Source organism: Herpailurus yagouaroundi, unplaced genomic scaffold, assembly GCF_014898765.1.
Source record: "Herpailurus yagouaroundi ecotype Mexico unplaced genomic scaffold, PumYag 166, whole genome shotgun sequence".
Lineage (NCBI taxonomy): Eukaryota > Metazoa > Chordata > Mammalia > Carnivora > Felidae > Herpailurus > Herpailurus yagouaroundi.
Genome location: NW_024412407.1, coordinates 22253359 through 22275741, shown reverse-complemented (window position 1 = coordinate 22275741; position 22383 = coordinate 22253359). Strand labels below are relative to the sequence as shown.

The 22383-nt window shown below is 39.7% G+C and overlaps 1 protein-coding gene and 1 long non-coding RNA gene across 5 annotated transcripts in view; one reads left to right on the top strand and one right to left on the bottom strand.

Annotated features, from left to right (window-relative positions):
• LOC121038800 (uncharacterized) overlaps positions 1 to 9736 on the top strand; it is a 25917-nt gene extending 16181 nt beyond the window's left edge. Inside the window, exon 3 of the long non-coding RNA XR_005794513.1 lies at positions 8508 to 9736. This is a non-coding gene — a long non-coding RNA (uncharacterized LOC121038800). The remainder of the gene's footprint in view (positions 1 to 8507) is intronic.
• The window catches only part of ITPR2 (inositol 1,4,5-trisphosphate receptor type 2), a 509643-nt gene that overhangs the window by 64832 nt on the left and 422428 nt on the right, over positions 1 to 22383 (bottom strand). For 3 of the 4 annotated variants that reach the window (XM_040488604.1, XM_040488607.1, XM_040488606.1), the window contains 4 exons: positions 18327 to 18522; positions 13568 to 13660; positions 2666 to 2796; positions 1175 to 1340 (listed from right to left, as the gene is read on the bottom strand). In XM_040488604.1, coding sequence (XP_040344538.1) covers positions 1175 to 1340; positions 2666 to 2796; positions 13568 to 13660; positions 18327 to 18522 — 586 coding nt within the window. The remainder of the gene's footprint in view (positions 1 to 1174; positions 1341 to 2665; positions 2797 to 13567; positions 13661 to 18326; positions 18523 to 22383) is intronic. The other variant, XM_040488605.1, reaches the window with a different exon arrangement.

Genomic DNA, 22383 nt, shown 5'->3' with positions numbered 1-22383 from the left:
GGGTGTGGAGTTTGGTGAGCTCTTTATAGATTTTGGATACTAGCCCTTTGTCCGATATGTCATTTGCAAATATCTTTTCCCATTCCGTTGGTTGCCTTTTAGTTTTGTTGATTGTTTCCTTTGCTGTACAGAAGCTTTTTATCTTCATGAGGTCCCAATAGTTCATTTTTGCTTAAATGTTAAATAGCCATGATACTTCTTGTGTTTGTACTCCACAATAGACTGTGAATACCCTGAAGACGGGCATGTCCAATTCATGTTTGTTTCCTTGGAAGACAGTTCATTGTTACAGTTCATTATTTGGTACACCTCCAAGTGTTAGAGGAATGTTGGAAAGGTTTGGAAGATCCACTGAGGAGAATGAGATAGTTGACAAAAGGTGAACCAAGGAGGAAATGGGATTTATTGAAGGCCCAATTGGAGTTATAGAGGATAATGTTGTAGTGAAGCCTTCACTCTTGTTTTGTGACTTTAAACAAAAGATTCTTCAGCTCAGCATGGTAAATAAGATGGTGAAGGTAACCTGGACTTGGTGATTATTCAAGGAGGGGAAAGGATTCCAGGGTGCTAGGCCAGCTACGGAGACAACCAAAGCCAGAAAGGGATGTGGTATATTGAGAATAGGGTAGAGCCAAAAGGAATGATGAGGCAAGGAGAAAGTTGGATGAGTCTGAGAAAGCTAACAGTGGGAGAAGGAGAGGAGAGTATGAGGTGTGAAGTGTGGTGTGTGTGTGTGTGTGTGAGAGAGAGAGAGAGAGAGAGAGACAGATGAAAAACTGAGAGAAGTTACAGTCAGTGAATAGACGTTCAAGCTGCTAGAAAAATCATCTGTGGATTCACAATCTAACAAAATAAAATAAAAATCATTCTGTCATTTAATCAATATGTTATTGTGATTAAAAATCTGTTTGCCAGTTGGCGTAACCTTTTGCAACACATTCTACAGTCAGAGAATCATACAAATTGCAGAAATAATGACAAGATAGCTTTGAGATATAATTCATCTATTTCTGGAAGCAGAGAACCCTAGTCCAATCCTCGGTTACATAGTTTTTGTCCAGCTTTCATTTTGAAATTATTTTTCCCAAAGCATGACAAATAAAAATCACTCTAGCCCCTCCTTCCTCCTGGACAGTTTCTTCATCTATTATTTTAGTATTCCGAGAACACTTACCACAGATGAAACATGTTGTCTTTAGAATTTCTTCCTTTTTCTGTTTTTCACTTCTGAGATCAGCAAAAGTATCAATGATAACACCAAAAATCAAGTTAAGAACGATGATGATAACAATGAAATAAAAAAGAAGGTCATATACCACTCGGGCAGCAAACAAGGGCTCCTGAAATAGGATATTTTAAAAGTATATCAATATATATACACATTTTCAAGGTAAGTTGATTTGGCATATTGTCTAACATGGAGAATATATTCAATTAATGTTTCCTGAATAAATACAAATGGTACTCCAAGTTGGAAAAAAAAAATGACACACACTTTCCAGCTTCATATTCTTTTCCTTAAGTGTCGTGAAGTAAACATCACATCTGTTTCCCAGAAGCCCTTGTATTCTCTAGGACTTCTACCCCTCCCAACAATCAGACACGTACCTTTTCTTAAAAACCACTTCCCTGTATGATTCTGCTAACTGCATTTTGGCATATTGGGACCCTATCCCAGAAGCTACACGAAAAGCAGACAAGTAGCCATTCCAAAAGTCAGTGATTAGGGAGCTGAGAAGGACTTGTCAGTTTCTAGAGTAGATTTTGTTCTTGGCCTTATAGGGTCAAGGACACACAGCTCCAGGTTACTTCTCTTTGATGGACAGTATGAAAACACACATTAGAGATTCTAATCCAGCTGTTTCATAGATGAGGCACCATTAGATGAACTGACAATATGCTACAGCTGGCCTGTTGGAGAACTGAGATTTTTTTTTTATGTCTCCAGCCTGGTGCTTGAGAGTTTTGTAGCTAATGAGAAAATTTTCAGCCTTGCATTTTAATATATGAAATCATGTTAGAATTTCTTCAAATTTTATATTCATCATGGATAAATAATGGTGGCCATTACTATTCAGAGACAAAGAGTAAAATCTTCATGCCTGAGAAGACTGATAGACAAGGAGCAGCATAGTTTCTGTTATTTATGTAACAATTAACTCCTGTATGAAGTTTGTGGGCATGATCTCATTGCTGTAATACAATACACAGTTCAAATTTGGAAACTTTTCATGACATACATAGATTTTTTTTAGTACATTAGCTATTTCTGTGTAATTCTAGCATACAATGAATTGGTTTTAATGGCCACCATTATATTTTGAAAACAAGCAACATGATATGGTATCCTGAAAACAAAAACAATACTGTAAATGCTATTAAGAAGGTTTTAAAAAAATGATTATGTTCAGGGGTGCCTGGGTGGCTCAAATGGTTAAGTGTCCAACTCCCGGTTTCAGCTCAGGTCATGATCTCACAGTTCCTGAGCTGGAGCCCCCCGTGGGGCTCAGCGCTGACAGTGTGGAGTCTGCTTGGGATTCTTTCTCCCTCTCTCTGCTCCTCCCCTGCTCGTGCTCGTGTGCTGTCTCTCTCTCTCAAAATAAATAAATAAATTATAAAAAATGATTATATTCTCCTTGAAAAAATGTTTTTGTCTCCAGCTTACATCTTTCGATGGCCTTCTCAGAACATCTCCCACGCCGCCGCCATTCCTGAGGCCCTGGTTCAGGACAGTGACAATGCACATAAGGAGCGTGTCACACGTCCTTTCAATTCCATCTTCATACTCTTCATCTGCTATGAAAACACACAAATTAAACACCGCAGCAAGCTCATGTTTTTAAATATGCTATTGTCTACTTCCGAATCTCAATTTCATTATAATTGTGCCACGACACAATTTTTTGAGATCACACAACATGCATTAAATGTTGCAGCACGTGACTGACACAGACTGAGAAGGTCACGCAATGGGATTCTGAAATATTTGTCTTCTTCCATCGGTGAAAAATCACAGGATGAAAAGTACAAAATATAAGAAAGCTAGTATGCCTTGTGCACTGTGTCGTGTGGGGAGGCTGTGGTAAGAGCTCAGGAAAACAGCTCACCCAGGAGGCAAAGATATTGCAGGTGAAGGGACATGTGAAGGCAGTTACATGGGCGTGGCTTCAAATTCTACTCTGTCCCAGTACTGAGACTTGAGCAGTCACTTGACCTCAATATCCTCATCTATAAAATGGGGAGGTCTGATTAAGGGTGAAACCCTTCAGAACCTTATATTTAGGATATGTAAAACACTGCACAGAGATTAGCATACACCTAGTAGGTGCTTAAAAATTAGGGCAGATATTATTTCATTACTTTAGCTAAGCATCTAAGCTATTTTATTTATATATGTTTTTATTTTAGAGAGAGAGAGATAGTGTACACACACACGTACACACACACGAGTGGAGGAGGGGGAGGGAGAGAAGGGGAGACAGAATCTTAAGCAGGCTCCATGCTCAGTGTGGAGGCTGACACAGGGCTCCATCTCACAACCTGAGCCAAAACCAAGAGTCGGATGCTTAACTGACTGAGCTACCCAGGTGCCCCTAAGCTCTTTTAATGTTGAGCATTGAGCTATGGACAAGAATCACAATGTATTTATGTGAACAATTTATTACATGGGAATGTACTTATGTGAAAATATTTAGGAAGAGATGGGGAGACAGAAAAGATATAATGTGACAGAAAAATTCCTGGTCTTATTTTGTTTAAAGGTAAAGTTACCAGACTTGGTAATTATTTCCCAGGCATTTAAAATAGTGAAAAGTTCATACTAAATTGGATATTAGAATCAGGATTTTCTAAAATTGGTAAGTGAGCAGAAACGTATTTTTCTTGTTACAAGGTTAAAGAACCATAAAGGCATTGACTTTTGGAATTGTGTGGCCACAGTGTGTATGTCAAAGCAGGAGTATGGAAATAACCAGAGGAAAAAAAAAGAAAGAAAGTCTAATTTTGTCTACGTGATCCAACCGACAGCCTGTTTGGTACTTTGTTACAAAAAGCCTGATCTTCCTCTTGTGAACTGACTTTAACTTCACATGGATAGGGGATCCCAATATTTTCACCTTATTCAGAGCCGTTTCTTTTAAAAACATAAACATATACCTCGAGAGGAAAGCTGAAGTCAGAGATGGGCAAGTATCAAGCTCAGCTTCAAAGCTAGCAGCAGATTCTGAGCCAGACCACTTGCCTTAGAGGTGAGCCTTGAGGTACATTCTGATTGAGAAAGTAGAAGAAATAAAACTGCTTTTGGAGGAAGGAGAAATGGGGAAGAGGTGAGGCTCGCGAGGGCAGCAGCGCAGAGGAAGAGACAAATCAGACAGAGAAATCTCAGTGTGCAACATGCTAGTTAGGTCTCTGACACCTGAAGGTGGGTTCTAATGTGATGGCTAGGAAGACCATAAAGAAAACTGGTTAGAAACGCATGAGGGGGCACCTGGGTGGCCCCTTCACCTAAGTGTCCAAATCTGGATTCCAGCTTGGATCAGGATCTCATGGTTTGTGAGAATGAGTATCAGGCTCTGTGCTCACAGCATGGAACCTGCTTGGGATTCTCTCTCTCCCTCTCTTTCTGCCAATCCCCTGCTCTCTCTCTCCACTCTTTCTCAAAATAAATAAATAAACATGAGAAAAAAATAGAAATGTATAAGGGAATTAAAGGAATTTTAAAAAGAGAAATATGGTTTTCCAGTAATGAGGTCATATGGAATAGGTCTATATGCTACTTTGCTATGGTTAGACTTTCAATCAAAGCAACCTTATATTTAGTGGAGGGATCTGGGTTCATATATTTAATCAGAAACTACCTGGTCATGTCACATAAGTGCTTACTAATGACTTAATATGTGCCAGATTGGTCAGTACATAGAAGCCACATGAAAGTCCTCCCATCTCTCCCCAAGAATTTAAGAATGAGGTTGTTCATTCTGTCACAGGTGAGCTAGTAAAATACACACACAATTCACATGATTAGCATTGTGAAATAAAATTCATTGGCTGCAAATATATATAATGAGAGTACTGACCTTCTGTGTGGCATATAAACAGGGGGAGAATGCCCAGGTCAGCTCAATGACAACAATTGATATTCACTCCATAATATCCGGTGCAGAGGCATGTTAGTTTTATATAGCAGCCTCCAAGAGCTTGGTTTTAATAAGGCTCTATCTTTGTGAGATGGATTTATTCACAATATGTTAAGCCAAGTTCCCAGGCCTTCAGGCTGAAAGCCAGGCCCTGAGTCATAGTAAATTCACCTAAGTAAATGCCACCGTGTGGAGACCTACCTACATAACCGCCTTGCCTTCTCTATGCCAAACCTGCCTCATCTCACTACCTCAGCAGACCCTGTGCTAGGTGCTGGGTATACAGGTGGGGAGAGCAGAGTGTGGGGGTCCCTAGGAGAGTTGTGGCTTCCTAGGAGAGATGGGTCAGCAGGTGAACAAAGACAATGCAATGTGCAGGCAGGGTGGTATGCATCTCACAGGATGGGGGGCACTGGTGACAGCATCTTGCAGGAGGTGGCGCCTGAGTTGAATATTGAAAGAGATATTGCCTGGCTAGTAATATCAGCAAAGTAAGACATTCCAGGCAGAGAAAGTGGGATGAGCAAAGGTCAACAGGCATGAACGCATATGAGGTGCTTTTGGAACCGCAGGTGTATTGTAATGACCGGGCCTTTGGTGCATGTAGACAAGTGTGAGAAGAAAAACAGGAAGGGGCCTGTTTATTATGGAGAGACTCGCACACCCAGATAAAGGGTTTCAACTTTATCTGAAAGCCAAGAGGAGCCACTGGAGAACTTTAAATTGGGGCAAGGTGGTTTATCAACTAGCTGATGAAACAGTATGAGATAGAATATTTACTTAAATAATAAGGCAAATTCACATGTGTTTAAAGCCACAGAAGTGATACAAAGAAATCAGAATAGAGGAAGAACACTTAATACTAGGGTAATGAGAGGGGAGTCCCTCTAATGACTGTAGCCTCTGAGTTTGCCTTGAATATTCGATGGATTAAAACAGTAGCAGAGAGGCATTTACATGGTATGGCCACAGAGCCCAAGAGGTAGAAAAACATTCACCTATATGATGAAGATAGAAGATCAAATAAACCAGTATGTAGAGGAGTGGAAGATAATTCTGGGGAGAGAAACTGGGGGCTCTCTGTGAGTTTGGGTTTTATTTGGCAGGCAATGGAGTATCATGAAAATCATGCATTGGGGTAGGGGAAAAAATACCCAAAGCAGTGATTTCTGGTAAGCAGTCTAGTGGTGATACAGTAGGTGAATTGAAGAGAAGAGAATGCCTGGAGGTAGAAAGACCAGATAGGAGGCATAATGTGTGATGAGCCTCAACAGGGTGATGGCCATGAGAATGAAAAGTATGGATGAACAGGAGGCGCCATGACCCTAGGCATGAGGGAGAAGGCAATGTTACACATCCTACTGAAGCTTCCAGCCAGAGCTTACTTGGGAATGGATGGTCCCATTAAACCACAGAAATTGACAATTGAGAAGGGGGAGCTGGATGTAAGGTGTTACGATGAAGACAAAGAAAGAATTTCAGATGATTTCTGTGTGTGTAGAATGAGAAGATGAGCAAACATTTTTAAATTTGTTAAATGTTTGTTTATTTTTGAGAGAGAGACACAGAGCACAAGCAGGAGAGGGGCAGAGAAAGAGGGAGACACAGAATCCGAAGCAGGCTCCAGGCTCTGAGCTGTCAGCATAGAGCGTGACATGGGGCTCAAACCCAGGAATTGCGAGATCATGACCTAAGTTGAAGTCGGATGCTTAACCGACCAAGCCACTCAGGCACCCCAGAAAACATTTTTAAAAGCTACAGAGCACAAGACAGCTGGGAGAGTAATGTGACCTTAAATTCAGGAAGAAAATAATTTAAAGATGGAGAAGGCACAAAAAAGTGTAAAAATTACAGAAGAGTCAAAGGCAATGAGAAGCAAGAAAAGGTCGCTGGATTGAACATTTAGGTCATCAGGAAACAACAGGAAGATGGTAGACAGTGAAACAGAAGACGGTTGATGCAGAAATCAAGGAGAGAGGGTAGGTCAATTGTTTTATAGGAGACTTTGGTCCTGAAAGGAAGAAGATGGATTAGTTTGTGGGGATAACAGAGAGCAGAGGAAGGTTCAAACAGATGGTAGCAAGGAGATTTCAAATGCAAGAACAATAATCTAGCTAATGGTGGCGAGGGGGTAATGATGAAAACAGGTAGTTATAAAAGAAGCGACAGCACAGGGGCACCTGGGTAGCTCAGCCAGTTTGAGCATTCAACTCTTGATTTTGGCTCAGGTCATGATCTCACAAGTTTGAGCCCCATGTTGAGCTCTGTGCTGGCAGTGCAGAGCCTGCTTGAGATTCTCTCTCCCTCTCCTTCTGCCCTTCCCCTGTTCTAAATAAATGGATAGATACATAGAGAGATAGATAGATAAATAAATAAATAGGCTTTATGGAAAAAAAAGAAGTGACAACACATGCTTGTGTGCAGGCAAAAGTAAAGAATTCATGGAAATAGATGGGTCATGTGGACACACTTAAAAAAGCTAAATATATACCTGTAAGAAACTGAGAACATCACTTGGCACATGGGGGGCAACAAATGTAGGTATCATAATTTCATTATTGGTGACAGAGGGCTACAAAATCTTATACAAAGTTATAGTTTTAATATAACAAACTTTATACTTGAACAATATGGGGTTAAATTATCCTCCTTTTCAGTTGAGTATTAGTAAAATAAAGTGGTTTTTCTTAATTCATAAAAGAAATTCAAGTATTTTATATGAAGAAATGAATAAAAATATATTCGATTGGCTCCGATCCGAGGTGTTAGTCTATAAATTTTTTCAAATATTGGGCATGCTTGAATTAAGAGCTGTTAATAAGACTATTTTTTTCTGTTTTAATAATTAAATTATCCATTTTTAATGATTTTTTAGAAACAACAGATTATCACTAAGATATATATCTGAAAGCCTGAGTGCAACTGAAAATTTCTTGTTTGTTAGTTTTAAACTTTAACTACAATCGCTTCATTATGGAAATTCTTTTTTAAAAATTTTAACTAGAAAGAGAGACTTAAAACGCGGGGCCCCCAGTGGGAAGCCAAGACGTAGACTGGCACTAAGGCTGATTGGTTTCTGCTATTCCTCAGTCTCTTTCATTAAAGTAAACTACCAAAACATATTACATTTGAATTACTCATTAGTGTGAGAAATCTGTGAACTTCCTCCCTTTTCTGTATATTCAAATGACCTTTCCTTGGAAAATACTTGTAACTGTGTTTTGTAAATTGCCTAAAAAAGCCCTAACCTTTCTAGAAAATCAGTTATTAAATTTTTCTGGTGTTTCTTTGGTGATTATATTTGTCTAAGAATTCAGGTAGGTCTGCAGCAAATGAAATAAAAGTTCTTTTTATTTTTTTTTCCGACCACAGTTGGTTGCCAGTTACCGTGCGAATGTGCGGCTCCTGGGACAATGACCCTACCGGCATCTGCTGGAGCTTCCTCAGGGACCGGCCGCTGGGCTTCCCAGTCACCACAAGGCTTGTTATTCTGCTACTGTGTATGTGTCTGGGCCTTTTGTAACACGGACCTGCTGTCCACAAGGTAACAAACCAAGGCCGTCACAAATGCACACTAGGGTTTGCAAATTAAAATTTAATTCTGATCGTAGACATAGAAAAGTTATTTTTAAATCTCAGTGGCACATGGTGCACAGCAAACACGAGGTTCTGGCTTTTATTCACTTCTGCAGTAAATACATGTGGCCAAGGGCTAGAGGATCAAATCTGTGGACTTTTCAGCCCAATGAATTTTACCACTTAACCGTGCCAAACGCAAAACAGGCACAGGGGAAAGGGTAGACGCATTAATACAGGCATTCCTGCAGTTTTAAAGACTGATTTAGGAATGATTGCCATCAGCTCTGGCTCCCAAAAGTGTTCCTGTCACCCTCTGGGGCTGACATTCCTCTGCTGTCCTCATCTCTATTCTCTGGGAGCTTCCCTGCAAAATCATACCTGCCTTTCCCTGCTCCCAGTGCAGGTGGAGCCTAAATAAATGGAGACTTTGCTTCTGGCGTAATAAGCCAGGAAGAATTGTCCCCATCTGTCTATCCAGAAAAGAGAAGTTCTCTTCTTTGGGTAATATATGAGGTGAGTCACAGGTTGTAGAGGTTTTTTTGAGAAGCCTTTTATGAGTTTGTATTCAGAGCTGTAAATCAATATCCAAATTGACTTTGTGATGGAACAGAGTTTCTCAACCTCAACACCATTCATATTTTGGGCTGGATAGTTCTTTGCTGAGGGGGGCTGTCCTATGCATTGTAGGATGTTTAGCAGAATCCCTGGCCTCTATTCATCAGACGCCCCTAGCATTCCTCCCAGTTAATCCTTTAACTAGAAGACAATAAAACTTAGAAGACTGGAGGACAGGCCCTGGAACTGGAGATCTAGCTTAGTCTACGAGCTATTGTGACCTTACTTAAAGTTTGTGCCCTTCAGTGTTTTTACATATAATGTGAGGATAATTAAGAGCATCTATCTACACCCTTGACATGCCTCAGGGCCCTCACCCATGCTGTTCCCTGTGCCTAGAATGTACTTGCACACCTCTTGGTGTGATTGGCTCCTTTTCATGCTCCAAGTCTCAATTTAAATAATCCCTCCTCCTTGGGGCGCCTGGGTGGCGCAGTCTGTTAAGCGTCAGACTTCAACCAGGTCACGATCTCGCGGTCCGTGAGTTCGAGCCCCGCGTCGGGCTCTGGGCTGATGGCTCAGAGCCTGGAACCTGTTTCCGATTCTGTGTCTCCGTCTCTCTCTGCCCCTCCCCCGTTCATGCTCTGTCTCTCTCTGTCCCAAAAATAAATAAACTTTGGAAAAAAAATAAATAAATAATCCCTCCTCAGAAAGGCCTTTCTGTTTGCTCTACCTACAGCCAAACTCTCTTGTGATTATCTATCATAGCACTGCTTGTAGGACTCACCATATTTTATGACTTTTTAGGCCTCCCCCCCTCAGTGTTTTATAAGTTCCATAAGGACTAGGATCACGTTTGTCTATTCAATACTATGTCTTGAACACCTAACATGGTGGCTGGCCAGTAGTACAGGCTCAACAAGTATTGCTATATGAAGGAATGAATAAGGTTTTATAATTATAACAATTAATTATTAAGGTTTTATTAATTATTAATAATTATATATAAATATATAATTGTTAATTATATAATTAATAATATCATCATCATGTGTACTGAATCGGCTTAATGAATTTCTGGTTTTACAAAAATATTCACTTTTTCTAAAATGTTAAGATCAAAATCTCACAATCAGTAATAGCACATAAAACAATTACAATAGAATGCCTGGTTGGTTATCAATGACAATTGTATAAAGCCTACAATTTGTAAGATTGTACAGAGCTGGGCAGCCACGTCCTGGGACACGCTCACAGCACATAAGAGCCGGAAGATCTGACTCCAGGACAAGAGCCTCTGGCAGCTATTTCCCCGAGTCTTAGGAGCTTCTGGCTCCCATGCTGGGGATGAGCATCACCAGCTCAGCCACTGTGCTGGGCCCCTGGGTCTGCCATCTTTATACTCTCTGACAGGAAGAATGCTGGCTTTGTGTTTGGTTCACTGGCAAAGTAATACTCTTTTCTTAAAATCAAACTATAGTTAACGTATATTTGCTTTAACATAAAGGAAATAATTTTAAGGTAATATTCAGAGACAGAGGAGCAAGGCAGGAATTGAGTCACTATATACTTGGGACACTTGTTAGAATATTTGTGCTAAAAAGAAAGTAAATTTTTTAACCTATTACTTTTCACACTGTTAAGGAGAAAGAAGGCTGTATTGAAAAGAAGATAACGAGTTCTAGTGACAATAGATTGAAGTTCAAGATGGGGTAAAGATCCTAAGAGCTATTTAGTTTTACACAGCTACTTAAACTATGCCCAAGTTTTTAAAATAGCTATGATATTTCTTTTTATTTCTTTTTTATTTAATTTTTTTTAAATTTTTTAAACATTTGTTTATTTTTGGGACAGAGAGAGACAGAGCATGAATGGGGGAGGGTCAGAGAGAGGGAGACACAGAATCTGAAACAGGCTCCAGGCTCTGAGCTGTCAGCACAGAGCCCGACGCGGGGCTCGAACCCACGGACCGCGAGATCATGACCTGAGCCGAAGTCAGACGCTCAACCCACTGAGCCACCCAGGCGCCCCTATGATATTTCTTTTTAAATCATGAATAATAAGAAGAGAGGAGCATTTATAGACCTGAATTTGAGATTGTGATAGATTCAGCAAACTGCTGACAAATAAGCTTGATGCTGATCCCCAAGATAACATACCAAAATGGATCATTGAAAGGATGGTGTGGGAAGAAGGAGTCATCAAGAGAAACCAGCATGGGTTCACACTAACCTCAAACTGGGGATGTGACAGACATGTGTCTGGGATTTGGCAAGGAGACTCTGAGGAGTCTCATGATTTTTCTTTTAAAGATAGAGAAACATGGGCTCACTGATAGTTTATTTAAGACAGAGTTCTCTGTGGCTGAAGAATTGCAGAGAACATGACTATGTCAGTCTGAAAGCATGTTTCTAGTAGCATGCTAAAGATTTTGAGCTTAGCACTGTCCTATGTAACATTTCTAGCGCTTTTAATGAAAATCTTCCTTTGCAGAGGTGGGCAATTTTGTTTTTCAAAGAGGCAGATGGGAAATGTTATAGGCTTTGTGGGTGACATAAAGCCTCCATTGCATCTTTTTCTTTAAAGAAAATACTTTTTAAAAATGTTACAACTGGTCCTAGCCCAAGGACTGTACAAAAACAGGTGGCAAATCAGATTTCCCCGCGGGCCATAGTTTGCCAATCCCTGTTCTACAGCTTATCAACTTGAGGATGACATAAGAGAGAATGAACATATTGCTTAACAGAATCAGGATCCATAAAGATATCATGAGCCCTGTGACAGGTTAGAACTAGAAGGTGCTGGAAACCTAGAGTTCAACCAGGCAAAACAACTCCTTGTCTATTTCCAGGACAAACTGAGATGGCCTCGGATTATGGGTGGCAGAAACAAGTAAAAATAAATGCACCGTTTTATGCTTGAAATTCCAAACTCCCAATTACATGAGTACAGGATAGGCATTTATGGCTTAACAGCTGAACCAGTGAAGAATGGCATGTTAGCCAAGAGTCCACCAAATCTGGGTCATGGGTATGGTGTGATTCCCAATTCCACTATCCAGAATAAGATAACACCACTCAGCTTCTTGCCTTGGAGTGTTACATCAAAAGTCACTGCTGTAATATGTAGGGAAGGCTGAAGAAATTGGAAATGTTTAGACTGGAGGATGCATATACCAGGATTTTAGAAATTGCAGAGCACAGTAAAGCTGCACAAGCGTGGAAAGAGCTGGTTTGTTGTTTGCAAGCCTTAGCCCAGTAGCCAGGACTTAGGGGAGGAAAGAAGCCTGGGAGGCAGTTGCTCACAGTTCCTTCGACTACTGAGACATTAGGATGGAATGTACGTGTGTTTATTTCTCCCCTTAGGTCATAAAGGTTGAAACGTTTCATTCGCCAAAGGGCATATCCATTTTTCCTCATGCAACAATCCAACATCTCAAGGAAAAAGGCAATTTAGGAAAGAAGCCCCTATCATTATGATCGGAAAAACAGTGTGCTCCCAGATGGAAAGGGGGGACTCTGTCCTAACACTGTGCTTAACTCTTCCTTCCATCATCTCCCCTGAGTCCACCGTTGCCCTTCATAGATGTAATACAGACTGGATCCACTCCTTTTTTATATATAAAACTCTTCAAATATTTAAAGATATATACTCCCTAAATCACTGCTGCTTCTGGAAAGAGATCACTAATTCCTTCTACAGTTCATTAAATTTCACATATGCCATAGTTTCCAAACCATTGAGAACAATTTAGAGTTTCAAAAATTCTTTTTATGAGCATGGTTCCCATTTGCTCCTTTGGAAGCAAGGAAAGTATCATATTCTCTCTGTCTGTCTGGTCCCTCACCCCTTCCCACTCTGGGCAAACCATGTGAACAAAGTCCAGGAAATTTGCATAACATATCTAAGACAGAGAGCTAGAAAGTGGGAAGTCCAGGATTATACCAAGTCTTTTGAGTTCTAAGCCTGTGTGTTTCCAGATTCTCTGTTAAAGGCTATATATTTAAAAGGGTGTCAAGTGTGGTATGGGTTTGCAATTTGGTAATAGTATTTTTAGCAGCAGGTACCACAAGGTAAATCTGATAAATTCTCAAGAATAGGAATAATATAAGGAATGGGGTGGGGACACAAAATGACAGATATGGGAATCCTTTCTCTAGTTTGAAACTTTTTGGTTCTTTTACCCTCCATGATTCTATTTCAACCCACCACGAAATTCTTAGAGCAACTCCCTTAGCAGTAATAAACATAACTACAAAGTATCAGGTTTGTACTGTTCTGGGGTCCTTTTTACAGACCTGTATTCGAAGCTGGTATTGTGGGTGAGCAGTTGTCCTTTTCACATGTTCCCATCATTGAAGTTAAAGTCATAGTAGGAACTTCATTACTCCCTGAGAACACACAAATTAGAATATGGTATAGAGACAAATACGCAAATGACAAGAAATGAACATATAGTTACAAAGGCGTATAAATAAAAATCACTACTACCTCAACTTAGCTGTGATCCTAAAGTCTTTTAGGAACTTGGTTTGGAACTCTGAACACAGTTTTGTGTATTGAAGGCATTTTATAAATAGGGAGTAAGTTCACAAGCCAACCCACTAAAAGCCTTTTATACCTTTTTGAAGTGGCAAAGATAAAGTATTAATAATAATGCAGACCTGAACCACCATGTACAACAATGTTTCCATGGCCAAATGCATTCAGGATTCAGACTTGGAATGACAGAACACATTTCCCCCAAAGCAGTTGGTTTCCCGGATTCTCAGCCACTGGTCAGTCCCTATAGCAGGTAGAGACTTTCAGGTCGTGGCAGTTCTAACAGTACAGTCGGGGGGTGGGGGGAATCTTTCTTTTCTCCCTTAGTTCCCAAGGATCCATCTGCTTGGCCTATCTCCCCAGCCAGAATGGAACAGAAAATGGTAAACTTCCTATCTGTGCGAGAGAGAAGCTTTATAAGAAAATTTTTTTGTTATTAGTGACAAATACAAAGTAAAGAGGTTCATACTTCTCAAACCAATTTTTCTTTTTTTAAAAAAAATTAATATAATTTATTGTCAAATTGGTTTCCATACAACACCCAGTGCTCATCCCAACAGGTGCCTGCCTCAATGCCCATCACCCACTTTCTCCTCTCCCCCCCCCCCCATAACCCTCGGTTTGTTCTCTGTATTTAAGAGTCTCTTGTGGTTTGCCTCCCTCCCTCTCTTCAAACCGATTTTTCAAACAGTCATCAAAGTCCGTGAGAGGGAGGGGCAGGAGTAAGTTCATTTGTATATACAAAGGGTTGAAGAAATACTCAAATGCATATAAGAGCAACATCACACCAAGTTATCCTGGTTCTCTGATGAGATGAGGGCAGAAGTGACAAACAGGAGCTGAAGTTAGGACACATGATTGGGGGACGGACCAGGCGTGGGATTGCCTGCAACCCAAGCCTTGGAGCTGAGAAAGACAGAGTCCACTCAGGGAAGGGAGGTCACACATTCACCTCCACCTTTCCTTGCCCCTTGACTGGGGCAAGCTCCGGGGAAAGGGCAGGTGCACCATCTGGTGCTGGAGAGGGTTTCTGGTGGTCAGAGAAGGAGAGAGATGGGGTTTCTGAATGTGTCCTGGTGGCCATTCTCTTACTTAATATTTATTGGCTCCATGCCAGGCTCTGAGGGCCCAGAGTCGAGGCCTCAGAGACCTGATAATTCGGGAATACCGAGAGGCAAAGACAGGATTACACTTGAGTGGAGGAAGTAAAGTACAGTTAACGTAATGGAGTGCATTACAAGAGAGACGTGAATTCTAGGAACAAACAAACAAACAGACAAACAGAAAGCGTTTTGGAGAAGGATCAATCTAAAGACATGGGATTCACACATAGGAAGATGGGGGGGTGGGAAGGATTCCTGGTGCAGTTTGTATGACAAAAGGCACAGAGGCCAGTGAGGGCACAGACATGGGAGCAGAGTGACCTGAGCATCCAGGCTATTGTTTTAAACCAAGCATCTCACAGCCAGTGCAGATCCCAGCAGTTTTTGAATCAATGAGACACCGAATCAATCGGAGGTTACAATGAATGAATTGGGCGGGAAGAAGGGGCTGCAGGTGGGAAAGCCACTAAGAGGTTCCTAGTCTCCTGGGTGAGAGGAAATGAGGGTGGGAAGCCAGAGGGCAGCACTGAGAAGGGGGAAGAAGACACGTGAGACACACTGTAATCTCTGCTTGTCAACAGATCCTTCTCTCCAACTCCTTGGGCTTTTCTAAGACATGGGCCCCCCTCAACCCCGTCAAGTGGCAGCTGCTTCCTCTGTGGAGCACGGGGCCCTGCGTCTCAGAGGTAGGATCTGCGTTTTCCTAAATTCCCGATGCCATTTGCAAATTATCCATCCTCCACTCTCCTATGTGTCTGCAATGCTCTGCCGCAAACTCTAGAACTCCCAACCTTCCCTCCTTGTTCCCACCTCCAGGCTTTCCCATGACTATTTCCTACCCACTGAACAACTGCACATGTCTGCCCTCCAGATTTCACTTGCTACCTAGGCTGGTTATCCTCAATAAGCTTTCACTCAACTTTGGGAGCAAATAGTGTTTGGTACTTGAAAAAACAAACTTGATGCTATTTATCAACAGACAGATGGTGTTACAAATTAAATAATTAAAAATATTATGAAAATAAAGGCACTTTCCTCAGGGCACAATATCATATTCACTCTCAGCCTTATGCAACAAACATTCTCAATCTATGAAGAGTCAAGAGTTTAACTTCTCGTATACTAGATTTTCATAGTATTTACAAATGCTTTCTCTTATTTAACAGTTTTTCATGTAAATATGCACATTAAAAAAAATTTTTTTAACTTTCATTCACTTTTTGATAGAGACAGAGCATGAGTGGGGGAGGGGCAGAGAGAGAGGGAGACACAGAATCCCAAGCAGGCTCCAGGCCTCGACAGCACAGAGCCCGACGCAGGGTTCGACCTCACAGACAGTGAGATCATGACCTGAGCCGAAGTCGGACACCCAACTGACTGAGCCATCCAGGCGCCCCTAAATATGCACATTTTTAAATAAAGATCTTGACATTTTAGGTCTAATGATGCCTATTTTGTAAGAAGAAAGGAAAGATATTTTTATATTTCTTTAAAAAAATTTTTATTTTCTGGGGCACCTTGGTGGCTCAGTCAGTTAGGATCCAACTTTGGCTCAGGTCATGATCTCACGGTTTGTGAGTCCAAGCCCCACGTAGGACTCTGTGCTGACAGCTCAGAGCCTGGAGCGTGATTTGGATTCTGTGTCTCCCTCTCTCTCTGCCCCCTCCCCCATTCATGCTCTGTATCTCTCTCAAAAATAATAAACATTAAAAATTAGAAAAATAAAAATAAAAAAATAAAAATAAAAAAATGTTAACTTTTATTCATTTCTGAAAGACAGAGCATGAGTGGGGGAGGGGCAGACAGAGAGGGAGACACACAGAATGTGAAGCAGGCTCCAGGCTCTGAGCTGTCAGCACAGAGACTAACCCGGGGCTTGAACCCATGAACCGTGAGATCATGACCTGAGCTGAAGTCAGACACTTAACCAACTGAGCCACCGAGGCGCCCCTTTTTATATTTCTAAGGAAGATATGTTCATAATTGCAATAACATCCTTTTCAATAATACAAAAATATTTATGACTAGAGTCAGAAAACAATAACTATTGTGTACATTTGGATTCAGGGATTGTGATTGCTTCAGCTTCAGACTCTCCCTGTACTGAGTAACTCATTGTGATCATGCCTGGTAAATAAGAAATAATTAAAACCCGAAGATTTTTGTTTATGATTCACAGATAGTTTTGGGGGAGTTTGGGAGGCTACTTACAAATATGAGCTCTTTCTTTAAATATATAGGCCTGTAAAATTCTGGAACAAGTAACATTTATGGGAGAACAGGAAAGACAGTAACAAACTATTTCACGTTCCTCTGAATAAAGATGAATACCTAGGTATGAAATTCAGTCTCCAGTTTAATAATTTTCAATCTATGTATATGACATTTCTATTCTGTGCTTTGATCACTCAGACTTAATAACAGATCTAAACATCACCTAGTTATCCCATATTCTAAGGAAGAAACTACCATCTGTCATCAATTTAATAATCAAGAAATGTTTGTTAAAGGCAAGAAAGAATATTGTTTATAAGTCACCACTAATTATGTCATACCTTTAAATTTAGTGGCTTGAGGGGAGAGTCATTTTGTGGTTTCCATTCTCTACAACTCATAGGCAGCAGAATCACCCAGAGAAACAAACAGCAAAGTGCAGAACTATGATTTGTATCCAGCAAAGCAGGAGAGGAGGAAAAAGAGTAACAAAGAAATTTAACCCAAACAACAAAAGGTAGGAAAGGGGGAAAAAAGAAACCATTAGAAAGCATGATAAATAAAAATTCAAAGTAAGATGGAAAGAATAAGCCCTATCACCACAAGAATCACAGTAAGTCTAAGTGGATGATGTCTAACCAGTCAGAAAACAGAAATAAATATTGTACAGAAATTGTGATAGCCACGTACTGATGAATTGAGCTCCTTAACGACAGCATGTTGAGCATTTTTTCAATACCAAATTTCTTACTTCCTGATGGTTTCCAAATCAAAACATTTATCATTTTCAATTATTTAAGTATAATATGATGTACTGTGAGCAAACATATGTGGAATAATGGTTGTGAATGATACTAGATGTTGTTCTTGAGGGGAGACAGGAAAAAAGAGGAAGGAAAGATTCCAAAGCCATCCTCCTACACTCAAGTTGTTGACTGTCTTCTGGAAAATAGTTAGCATTGTTGAAACTTTCTCACTGAAACTGAGCCCAGATGATGTTTCTTGTATCAGGATTTCTCTATACACATTGATGGCTAAAAACTGCTGAGGAGTATTGGACATTCATGAGCTCTCAGTGAACAAGAACATGTTTTTCAAGGAAACATTTCCTCCATTAGTGTTTATCTGTAATGCTCTTAAGCTGTGCACAAGTCATGTCTGCCACGAGAGGAAGCTCATTTGGGGGTCAGAGCAATACCTGTAATGGGAGTTCTGTTTTTCAGCCTATCCACTTCCATTGTGAAGTCATCCTTCAGAAAAAGGAACCCGATAATGGAAAACAGGTAGACAAGGATGAGAGCCAGCACTGCAGTTAGAATAATAGAGCGGCCATTCCGTGTGACACTCTTTATGACATTGAGCAGGGTCTCTTCTCTGTACACCAAATCAAACAGCTACAAACATAAAACAAAACAAGAAAAAACAATGCAATGGAGCAAAAGCTGAATAAACGTAAAGGTAATTATGGATACAAATGCAAGCCATTTTAGTTTGTCTGTGAAAAAATAACAATCTAAGTGATACCTTAAAGGTGCACCAAAATATGTTTCTTCTACAGTTGGAATGTATTAATAAACTGTTTTTCAATAAAGATAACTCTAACACGGCACATAATGTGTATATAATGTGTGTTGGTTTCGTAACCAACATAACTTTAATTTTGTAAGATACAGAAATAGCATAGTGTCACATTTGAATTTAGAAAAATTATAATACTATACTTAACCAACTTAGTTACTTATTCCTTATTTTTAGTCTTACTGATGTTCTGCAGTTGCTTCTGGAATACGTAAAATGGCTAAGGTGAGAATGCTGAATTACATTTGCCTACGTGATGAATAATTGACAGATTCATTAAATGTATTGTTTAATCGAAGGATTAGAGGAGAAACTACCAGAACAATTTGATGAGGCTGCTGCCATAGAAAAGATAGGAAACTTAAAAATATTTGAGGAAGGGAAATGCGTTTCCTGGCTACAGGGACATAACAAAGACAAAACCTATTATTTTAGTATGTACATTTGGAAACAGAAGTATAAGCAAAACTATAATATACAATTTGTTAAATTTCCACTTGCTCTAATAGGTTATTATCCATTTTGTGTTTAGTAGTAGAGAATCTATGCACTGGTCAAGAACCTAGGTGTGTGTTTGCTGTCTGGAGTCCACACCAAGAGCAATTTTATTTATTGCTCTATTATTAAGTTGAAATTATACATTAGCAAGTACATGTTACATTATCAAAAGCGGGTTAAAAGCAATAAATTAACATTCACTTAAAAAGGCATAAATATCTGTTTGGAGATGAATACTATTTTGGAAGTTGGAATAATTAAGGTTTGTCTCCTGCTCTCCTGCTCTCTGCACTGATTAGAATTTCTGAACTGGTTGAAATGATCCATTACCAGTGTCACAAATCCCTTCGGAAACACCAGGGCCTTGTTTATACTCTGTTTTGCTGAGTACTGAGGGTTATATACTTACTTTCCAATTTAATTCTAGTCTTGCAAATAATTGCCATAAAGATATTACCTTATTTGTTCACCTTAGGAAGTTGATATTTTATCATGATCATACATAAAAAAAAGTGTTTAAATATTTTGCTATCTGCTTATCTTCTGGAGGGAGCAGAAACTTCCAGAAATAAAGTCAATGTTCCTCAGTACAGACAAAATTAACTAATGCAAATTTAACTTCCAAATTATCGACACTCTGACTTAACTTACTTAAGCATGTCATTGACATAAAGGAGATATTCCTTTACTTTAACTCAATAGTGGCTTAAAGAAAAGGTCTGGCAATGGACTCTAGGTCACTTCTGAATGGTTTCTAAAAGTTTATCACTTCCAGAAGCCCATGGGATGCTTACTAAAAATGCTTATTTCTGGGCCCCATTCCATTCCCATGGAATCGGAATCTTGGGAAGGCAAAAAAGGTATTGACATTGGGCAGGTTGATGGTTCTTTCTATTTATATCTGAAAGGAAAATGGCTTTTATTATTTTGGATAAAGTATTGATATTTGTGGATGTAACTAGGAATACATATTCATGTATTTTTTAAAATACAATACATATTTTATTTTTTTTAAATTTTTTTTTTCAACGTTTATTTATTTTTGGGACAGAGAGAGACAGAGCATGAACGGGGGAGGGGCAGAGAGAGAGGGAGACACAGAATCGGAAACAGGCTCCAGGCTCTGAGCTATCAGCCCAGAGCCTGACGCGGGGCTCGAACTCACGGACCGCGAGATCGGGACCTGGCTGAAGTCGGACGCTTAACCGACTGCGCCACCCAGGCGCCCCAAAAATACAATACATATTTTAAAAAATACTTAAATGCCATTTTGGCATCACGTCCATTATAATTTCCTCCTAGTACTCTAAACATCAAAATGGACAATATCCTTGGGGCGCCTGGGTGGCCTAGTCAGTTAAGTGTCTGACTCTCGATTGTGCCCAGGTCATGATCTCATAGTTTGTGAGATAGAGCCCCACATGGGATTCTCTCTCTCTCCCTCTCTCTCTGCCTCTCTCTTGCTCTCACTCTCGTTCTCTAAATAAATAAATAATAAATAAACAAACTTTTATTTATTTTTTTTATTTATATATGAAATTTATTGTCAAATTGGTTTCCATACAACACCCAGTGCTCATCCCAAAGGTGCCCTCCTCAATACCCATCACCCACCCTCTCCTCCCTCCCACCCCCCATCAACCCTCAGTTTGCTCTCAGTTCTCAACAGTCTCTTATGCTTTGGCTCTCTCCCACTCTAACCTCTTTTTTTTTTTTTTTCCTTCCCCTCCCCCATGGGTTCCTGTTACGTTTCTCAGGATCCACATAAGAGTGAAACCATATGGTATCTGTCTTTCTCTGTATGGCTTATTTCACTTAGCATCACACTCTCCAGTTGCATCCACGTTGCTACAAAAGGCCATATTTCATTTTTTCTCATTGCCACGTAGTATTCCATAGTGTATATACACCACAATTTCTTTATCCATTCATCAGTTGATGGACATTTAGGCTCTTTCCATAATTTGGCTATTGTTGAGAGTGCTGCTATGAACATTGGGGTACAAGTGCCCCTATGCATCAGTACTCCTGTGTCCCTTGGATAAATTACTAGCAGTGCTATTGCTGGGTCATAGGGTAGGTCTATTTTTAATTTTCTGATAAACAAACTTTTAAAAATGGATAATATCGGTTTCACAAACAATCCAGTGAAAACAAATTAGCATCAGTATTGTAAGATTTGAAAGATAAAAGACAAGAAGAAAATACAATTGGAAAATAAGGTTAAGTAACGTAAATTAAAAGTAACATTACTATCAATAGCTAATATAATAATTCAAATACACCTTCATTTTGTCAAATGCCTTTTCTTGAAAAACATAAAGATTTACATACATCATTTCACATGTTTTTTTATATTATCTCTTTAATGAATCTTGATAGTACGAGCCTATCATCCTCTCCCTATCGATTTTATAGACGAGAAGGGTTGAAGCACAAAAACATTACAGAATGTTTGTTATATATCACAGTCCGGTAAAAGTGCTGAGTATAATAAGACTTTATATATCACAGGCATGTTTTAAAAAGTGGATTCTTTACGGAAAATTAGAGCAGAAAGGGAATTCATTTGGATCCCTGAAACAGAAAAAAAATCTACTTTTGACTGTTGAATAATCTAACTTAACTACTTAGAAGATAGTTTTGTATCACTGGGGCTCTTTGAGAGTCAATAGAAAATGTGCCTCTTTTCAGTCTTCCTACATGGGTTTGCTAGAAAACAGGAAAACAGTAGGCAATGGATTTTTTTCCTCATGGCCCAAGCAAACAGGGCCATCCTAATGTTTTTAGATCTTTACCTTAGGTTTCAGGAATTATTTTACTGGCTAGTGCTCTCCACTGCATGCCAGCCATGGGTGGGAGATATAAATAAATTTCTCCCATGACATCGTGATGTTAACCTGGTAGTGTTTTAGGTTTCAAAATATTATCACATATTTATACTGTCTCCTCTCCTAGTTTATGGCTATCAAACAGCCTATATATAGGAAGTAAAATGGATAACGTGAAAAACAAAAAACAGACCTCTAGAAGAAATCTGCAAATCCATTTAATGAATTAGATACATGGAGATAAGCTTAGCAACAATGACACATTAAACCTGAAATGAAGACTTGAAACATCTCATTATGTTTTTTTTTACTAGGTTGGCAGTTTCTCCCTCATTTTATGTATACGCC